At 41.3% G+C, this 8,637-nt stretch overlaps 1 protein-coding gene across 4 annotated transcripts in view; it reads right to left on the reverse strand.

Annotated features, from left to right (window-relative positions):
• Positions 1-5,866, reverse strand: part of lhfpl4a (LHFPL tetraspan subfamily member 4a) — a 55,468-nt gene extending 49,602 nt beyond the window's left edge. For 2 of the 4 annotated variants that reach the window (XM_017697889.2, XM_017697888.2), the window contains exon 1: positions 4,476-5,866. In XM_017697889.2, coding sequence (XP_017553378.1) covers positions 4,476-4,881 — 406 coding nt within the window. In that variant the 5' untranslated portion in view covers positions 4,882-5,866. The remainder of the gene's footprint in view (positions 1-4,475) is intronic. The other 2 variants (XM_017697891.2, XM_017697890.2) reach the window with 1 other exon arrangement.
• Positions 5,867-8,637: the final 2,771 nt, after the last annotated feature.

Below are 8,637 nucleotides of genomic sequence, written 5' to 3' on the forward strand. Positions count from 1 at the left end.
CAAAAACTAGGAAAAACGTTTCTATAATAATGTGAATTTCTGCTAATGCTCCTACTAGGTCATTCTGAATTAAACATGGACATAGTTTGTAAAAGACATTCCATGATTTGTTTGGCACTGAAGCAGAAATATTAATGCATTATTAATCTTGTATATAGCAATTTTACAGTGGCTGTTTCAGTAAAGAGTTCTGGCATTGTGATTGGTCCCTCTAACTTCATAATTATGCCTTCAGTCCAGCTCCTGAAGTCCTAATCAATGGGAGAACTCACTTGGCTGTATCCAAGCAGATACCACAGAAAACAAATCCTGACTGAATAATTTCTGTTGAGTGTTGCAAGATTTTAACCCTTTTGCTTCCAATCATACAACAAAAAATCACATCAGCATCTAACCCCACTAATGCTCTTGTGGCTGAATGCAATCAAATCCTCACAGCAATGTTTCTTTTCTTTTCTTAATGGAGCCCTTTCTTGGTGCTAAATAGAGCCCTTTTCAAAAAGGTTCTATATAGAACCATCTATAGCACATTCTTCATCAATCTGAAGAACCCTTTCACGCAGCAAAGAACCCTTTAATCATGCAAAGGGTTCTTTGAGTGTTCATGGTTCTATATGAAACCTTTTTATTTACTAAAGAACCCTTGAAGAACCATCTTTTTTAAGAGTGTAGTGTAAAACCTTCCCTAGGAAACAATGGCTAAACAGATGTCTACAGACTTTGAGACAAACAATGTAGACAGACAGACAGAAAAGGAGAAATGCAGACTTGAATGGCAGAGTGCAGTAAAGGCAACCGTAACACGATCACCACTGCTGGAATGACTTTAAAGGCCACACTAATGTAAACATCTTATTTCAAACAAACAAGCACGATGACCTTTCCAAAAGCGAGGGAGCGCGTGAAAACTCCACAAAGGTCACGCCTGGATGAAAGTGCAAGAGGAATTTGGCTTGAAATGAGAAGAAGCAACAATCACACTATTTCATGAATCAGAAGCAACATTCAATAGTTTCTATTTCTCTCTCTCCCTCTATAATAAATATGATGTGACTTGAAGGACTACAGAACAACTCGAGTGTTGATGTTTCACCTCATCATATCACTCTTATCTTATAGAAACTTACACTAATGCTCTGGAGTATTGAAATCTCATTATATTCACCATTTCCTGTCCAACTTTTAAAATAAAAGACTCCAAAACAGAAACCAAGGAATGAGCATACACGGTGTCCAAAAGTGTCCAGACACACTGTCTAATTAATGAATTCAGCTACTTTCAGATACACCCATTGCTGACACAGGTGTTCAGTTGCACAGCTATAGAAAAACAACAGAAAAGAAACAGCTATAAAGCGCCATAGAAAAGCAAAGTCGAATAGAACGGAACACTCTAGAGCAGCCAGACATGAGCCTACGGTCACCATGCCCAATGCTGAGTGTCAGCTAGAGGAGCATAAAGTCCCCCAGTATTGGGCTGTAATGTAGAACTGAAGTGATGGAGCATTGAAATGGTGTTTATGATCCAGATCTAATCATCTACCATTAGTAGCTCACCTCATGTGTCTGAATGAATTAAATCCTCAAAGCAATGTGCCAGCATCTAGTGTAAAGCCTTTCCAAAAGAGTAGAAGCTATTATCACAGCAAAGGGAGGGCAAATTCTCTATTAATACCTTTGATTTTAGAAGAAATGATGGAAACGTTTGGCCAGAATAGTGTAGATGACCAGACAAGAACCATGTTTTGTTCCATGAGTTTGGCATTAGCTGAGCATTGTTTTAGTACCAGCAAATAAAAGTAAACAATTACACATTTCTGCAGTAGAAACATGGTGTAACTGGTTAGTGCTTTAGCACTTCCAAAGATAGAGTCACATGCTCATGGAACCATTTCAGTCATGTCTGTTCCAGCTGTCATCACTTCTGCAATGTCTAGGAAGTGAATAGAGTGAGTCTGACTGGTTGTTTGGACAATCTAGATTACAGCAGTAAATTCCACATAATACATAGTAAACAACATCGATCCTTCTAATGTTTAATTTACAAGAAACAAAATGACTTCGCCACACAATATGGCCAAATTCCACCTCGGTGGTGCTATGTGTGGAAGTGCTTTGCAAACAATCACCTTCAGTCTGGTCTTACCTGTTAACTGTCCAGTCTTTTTGTCATACAAAGAGATTATGTATAGAAGGGGAATTCCACCGTAATTTCTGCTTAATGTAGTTGTTGAGATCTGCGAAAGTTTGATGTGAAATGGTGAGTCGTAGAGAAACATGCAGTCCTGGATTTATTTACATTGGTGGTGGTGGGAACCAGGGGTCACAATGTTTACTATGCAGATATTTTATGCACTATCCAAAATGTCCAGTGAACCTACATATAAGCCTTCTAAGCTTTTATATTCAGTGTTGATGATGGCAAAACAGTGGCAAATCTGAATAAAAATGTTTTCTTTTGGGGACTATTTTGCCATATAACAACACACATGTACCTCTCCCCCATGAGCGGAATATGCTAAAAGCTGACCTTAAACTAATCATAAAACAATGTCTCAGGCATCAGTCAGCATTTTCATATCCCCTTCATGTAATAACTTTCTGTTAGGTTGCTTTTGGTAACATTTCAGTTGGCATGGTAACATTTCCTGTCACCACCTCTGTGAACAACTCTGTGAAAGTTTCTACAGAACAGACCATTTCACCACCAAACCACTCTGAATGTCTTTCATTATTGCACAGAAATTTTGAAAAATCTGTGGAATTCCCCTTTAAGCCAGTATGTGCTACTTCAAGTCTTACAGCAGTACTGTAAAGTTTAATTCACACACTCCTTTTCACTTCTGCCATCATACATTGTCCTGTATGCCATGGATTGCAGCAAATGGGCTTTAGGAGCCCATTCATTTACACTTGGTCTCTTGGTAATTGAAGATGTGTATGATTAACAATCATTAGTGGTTTTAAGAGGAAGGCATATGTGTATGTGTGTGTGTGTGTGTGTGTGTGTGTGTGTAATGAGATCTATTTACTCCTATAGATTTGAACCGCTCTTTGATCTTTATGTCAAATCTTTCATCTTTCAACTCAATGGAACACACAAATGGGACATGTTTTAGGCTTCCATATGAAGATGTTATTGCGGTTTTGTGGATCTGAAAAGTTATCACAGTGATAGAAATGAATGGCTCAGACATTTAACCTCTTAAAATCCCAGGCTTATTACATATCAAGGCTTATTATTCAGTAGGGACTTCAGTGCAAACTGGCTGAGCTATTCTCAGGTTATAGAAGTGTGAAATAAAACTTTGGGCCTGTTGTTGGGCCCTGGGCATTTCAGGGGTTAAATGAACTACAGCACTGTGAGAACAGCACTGTACAAAAGTCAGAGACCATCCTTGATTTCCTGCTAAAACAGCCATTAAGTACAAGTTATTCATTTTTTATAAAATGAGTTTATTTATAATATTTATAAAATTAGTTTAAAATGATGGTTAAAGGCTTCAGAGAAAATGAGACTCCAAACAACTAAGCAAGACATGCTAGACCTCCAAAACTGTCACCAATAGATATATAGTACTTAACCCCCTAATATCCCAGACTTTAGGCCTGTTGGTAGGCCCTGGCTCTGAAAAAAAAAACACTGAGGTTTCTGTCCATCCTTTCACTGCAAGAAGACAATTTAGTGCTGTGGGTCTGAAAGGATGTGTAGCTGTCAAGAAACTGTTACTGAGAAAAGAAAATGCACAAAAAAGAAAGGGCAAAATAAACACCAAAGAAGACAATTTGCAAATTAAACAAAGTAGCTGCTGGTGCTCTCAGTCGACTGACCACCCCAGAGTCCAGACTTCAACATCAATGTATCTATGATGACTTGGATTGTGAGAACCAACTTCTACGCCTGAACTCTGGAGGTGTGGAAATACATCCCTGCAGAATTCTTTGAAAAACTAAAAATATTATACTTAATTATTGATTATCTGTTTTATCTGTTTTCTGCCTTTTTTTCTTGACACTGAGAAATGAATAACTTGTACTTAATGTCCATTTTGAGGTTTATAATAAATGAAGGGGGGTCTCTATTTTCATTGACTTCTGTATTACTGTAGCTAAAAAATGCTTAAACCAAAACAGAGCTAAACCAAATCAGGAACCAAAAGCATATATTTCAGCTCTTTAACTTCTAATGAACCCCACCTTTTTGTGGGCTTTTCAACAATAGGGACCACCACAACGTCTAAATGCTTATGTTTTCCATCATTATGGGGACATTTGGTCCCCATATAGAGCTCAGTGTACACACAACACAACACATCACACATCCCTTCCAAACCAGGCAACAGCACCTTACATACGAGCAGCTGCACCCATCCCCACCTTTCCATCACCCACCCCACCAAAGCCGTCCAAAAACAAAAGAAAGAGAAAGGCCCCCCTCCACAACCACCACCACCATCTCCTCTCCCGCCACTCACCGCACAACAGCTGCATCCACGCGCACGTCTTGTACACGGTGGCCGTGTTGCAGAAGAAGAAGAGCACCATGCAGGCGATGCAGCTGAGTATCAGCACCATGGAGAGCAGCACGAAGAAGGAAGCCGCCTTGAATGCGCCCGACGGGATGGAGCTGAAGTCGGCGAATGTGCCCTGGCACTTGAGATCGCGGTTCGAGCTGCCCTCGCCCACGCAGTAGTGGAAGAGGCCGAAGTAGCCGGCCTGCGGCGTGTTCACGCTGTCGCCGATCCAGTAGGGCTGGATGAAGACCACCACGTTGATGATGGCGAAGCAGATGGTGAAGATGGCCCAGAGCACGCCGATGGCGCGCGAGTTGCGCATGTAGTTGTCATGGTAGATCTTGGAGGCTTCTTGCGAGGGCAGCATCTTTGTGTCTCTGAGCGTCTCTCTCTCTCTCTCTCTCTCTCTCTCTCTCTCTCTCTCTCTCTCTTCTCCCCCTCTCGGATGCTCTTCTCCTCTCTCTACCCCCCTTCTGTCCTCTCCTCTCCTCTCCTCACCTCTCCTCTCTTTATCACCCCCTATCTGCCCCCTTGCTTGCTCCCCTCACCAGCAGCGCCGCTGGATGCTGATGATGGTCAGTCAGAGGCTCGATCACCCCTCGTGCCCTCTTACCAGTGGCCTATCTTACATCACAGCCGATGAGGAAACGAAACGAGTCGTTGGGCGCAACAGCGAGAAGAACGAATACAATCCTGTCAGATTGCCCCCTCTTCCTCCTCCTCCTCCTCCTTTTCTTCTTCCTCCTCCTCCTCTTTCTCTTCTTCCTCTTTTTCCTCCTTCTTCTCCTCCTCCTCTTTCTCTTCTTCTTCTTCTTCTTCTTCTTCTTCCTCCTCCTCCTCCTCCTCCGCTCTCCGCGCAGAAGCTACAGCAGCAGCAACCGAGGCGGCCGAGATCACATCTCAGCGCGAGAAGCGGCCATGGCCACAGCGCGCGAGCCTAAAGCCCCGCTCCAACAGCAGCTATCAATAATGCAGCCCCCCTCGCCTCGCCTCCCATCCAATCTGAGGCTTGGTGGAGATGCAGGAGCTACAGGCAGCACGCGAGCACCTTCATCCTCATCCTCAGGACCACCTAGCTCTGCGCAGCCCGCTGGCAAGGGAGGATGACGAAGACCAGGGGATGAAGGTTCGAGGCTCCTCTGTCAGTAAACGCGCTGTGGTTCACGCGCAGAGGAGCGGCGGGGATCCCCTTTGGTGCTTTTTATCTGGTGGTTTTCAGCGTTTTTCGTTTGTATCCGCGCTGCCGCTGGTCCTTCGCGCTCCCGCTGCCTCCCTCTCCTTCTGTGTGGCTACTGTGCGCGCTCCCGCTCACGGGAACAGGCGCGTTCCCGTCTGGAGGATTGCAGAAATTGAAATGGCCCGACGGTCCTTCAGCTGGCGCTGTTCAGCTACTCAGCGCTCAGCTTTCACACACACAAACACACGCACACACACGCACACAGAGCACTCACTACAGTCAGTGTGAGGAAAATAATAAACAAGCATAAATAAACAAAATGTTATGTCATTCATTATTATTCTTATGATTATGATGGCGATGATGATGATTATTATTATCATTATTATTATCAATAATAATAACTAACTACTGCTAATAATACAAATCATAATTATAATTAGTATCATAATAAAATAATAAACTGTACCTTGATTTTGCTTTTATTAAGATTAGACGTAGTAAATTCAATCTACATTTTATCTTTAAATTCTGAAATATACAGTTATTGTTATTATTATTATTATTATTATTATTATTCTACGTACTACTAGCTGTGATAGCAAATAAAAAATCCAAATAAAAATACTAGAGGAAATTACTAATAAAATATTTAAATATTATCAATATGAATATTAATAATAATATGTTTTACTGTTTCCATTTTGAAAAAAAATATATTGTTGTTGTTTTATTATAATATGTATGTTTTAAAATCGTTGTTGCTGTTATTATACAACAGTTAGTTCCGGCCACGCAAGCTGATTGGTTGAGAAGTTCTAACCATGCAATTATTTCCCCATAACGTCACGGTTTTTTTTACAAACACTGTATCACTCTGCTAAGATGCCGTTGCTAAGCAACACGTTTGACAGCTGTAGGAGCTGTGTTTTAAGGTCACATTTGACCGACAGCTGATTTGGTCAGACTCTGAAGATGAGACTACACTGAATTCCCAAACTGTCATTAGCACTGAGCAGCTTTTCAGTCGGCAGCTGTGACAGAAGAACAGCTAAACAACCTGGAAATGAAGTGAATCAAATGAAACAAATGGTTCAGAAATGAACAAAACAAGCAAAATGACCTGTAAGATGCTTTACAGACTGGCTGGAACAAAACAACACTAAAACTGATCAAGCAGAAATAGACAAAACGAACCTAAACCTGATATTGCAGCAGTTATGGCTCAGTCCGATTTGGTGAGACTCTGAAGAACAGACTACATGTTCAGCAAATGGTATTCAACTCAATTCCAGGTTGTTTAGCTGTTGTTCTGTCACAGCTGCCGACTGAAAAGCTGCTCAGTGCTGATGACAGTTTCGGAATTCAGTGTAAGGAGCTGGAGAATGAACTGCCGAGTGAACTGAAGTGAGCAGAGCTCGTTACTCTGACGTAGCAACAAGTTACTTGCTGCTAACACACACACACACACACACACACACACCTTCTAAGCCGCTTCTCCTTCTGGGTCGAGGGGGTGCTGGAGCCTCTCCCAGCTGTCATTGGGCGAAAGGCAGGATACACCCTACACAGCTCACCAGTCCATCACAGGGCAGACAGACAGACATACACATTCACTCACACACTCACACCTAGGGGCAATTTAGCATGTCTTTGGACTGTGGGAGGAAACCGGAGAACCTGGAGGAAACCCACGCAAACACGGGGAGAACATGCAAACTCCACACAGAGAGGACCCAGGTCAACTGCTAACATTAAAACATATTTAATTCCACATTCACGGCCCAATTTATTTATTTCTTACTTTATTTATTTAACTGTTGCATCAAAGCAATCAAAGACTCAAGGTCGTGTGTTATCGCAAATAACAAATCAAGGCTGTGATGATGGACCAAATCATAGCCGATGTTATTTCACGATAACACACTCCCTCTCGTGTTCTATTGCTTAATCATCTAAGAATGTATGTCTTGTTCTGTGCACTCACGCACAGCAGCTGAACAAAGTGATTCACAGAAAAGTTCAAGTTTCCCAGTGCTCTATACCTTCCATTAAAGCATTTATTTCCACAGAAATGTGCTTTATAATAACCTCATACTGGCCAATAGACATAAAGACAGGCCTAATTTCCAATAGAAAATGTATTTATTTAAAAACTCAGCTCTGGATTCATCCGGGTCCCTTTATCATATTGCAGATGTTCCTAATATCCTTTGATAACTTTTGCAATAAAGTTCTTTAATAACATCCCACAATGCACTCAAAATGTGGTGAACACAAATGTAGCCTCACCCTAACTGCTGTAGTGTCTACCAGAATGCACTACATGCAAATCAGTTCTCTTTACTTTTGTAGGCGTGTGAAAGGATACACTGTTGGGATGTGTGAAAAGATTTGTGGGAAAACAAAGTGTAAAAATAAAAAGCTTATCCAGTTTTTGAGACAAATGAACGCTGTTCAAATGTATGTCCAACACAAATTTATCCTCATCTGTTTAGTGGCCGAATTCTGTGAATGTGGATTCTGTGTATTGTGAATTCTGTATTGTCATATGGAATGTACAAGTAAAACAGTGACTGACATACAATATAGACATTCTCTGACTGATGGCTCATTAAAATACATTGGAACAGCCTATGATTCATACAAATGTAGTTTACAGCATCTGTTAACTATATAAAGCATTCTTTACAATGAAATGTTGTCATTTCAAATTGACCGAGGTGGTAAAGGTTACACACACCCTGACCTTGAATGTTTTATCAACATTAGCATTGCTCACCATGTAAGAACAGAAAGATAAGTGCTACACAGTGACTTATAAGAAGCCTAAGCAAGCGTGTGTGTGTGTGTGTGTGTGTGTGTTATATGACATGTATTCTATGATTGGGTGTGGCAGTTTTTGAAAAGTCCTATTTTACATACAAAAACTTTGTTAACTGTTTC

Source organism: Pygocentrus nattereri, chromosome 26 (assembly GCF_015220715.1).
Source record: "Pygocentrus nattereri isolate fPygNat1 chromosome 26, fPygNat1.pri, whole genome shotgun sequence".
Taxonomy (NCBI): Eukaryota; Metazoa; Chordata; class Actinopteri; order Characiformes; family Serrasalmidae; genus Pygocentrus; species Pygocentrus nattereri.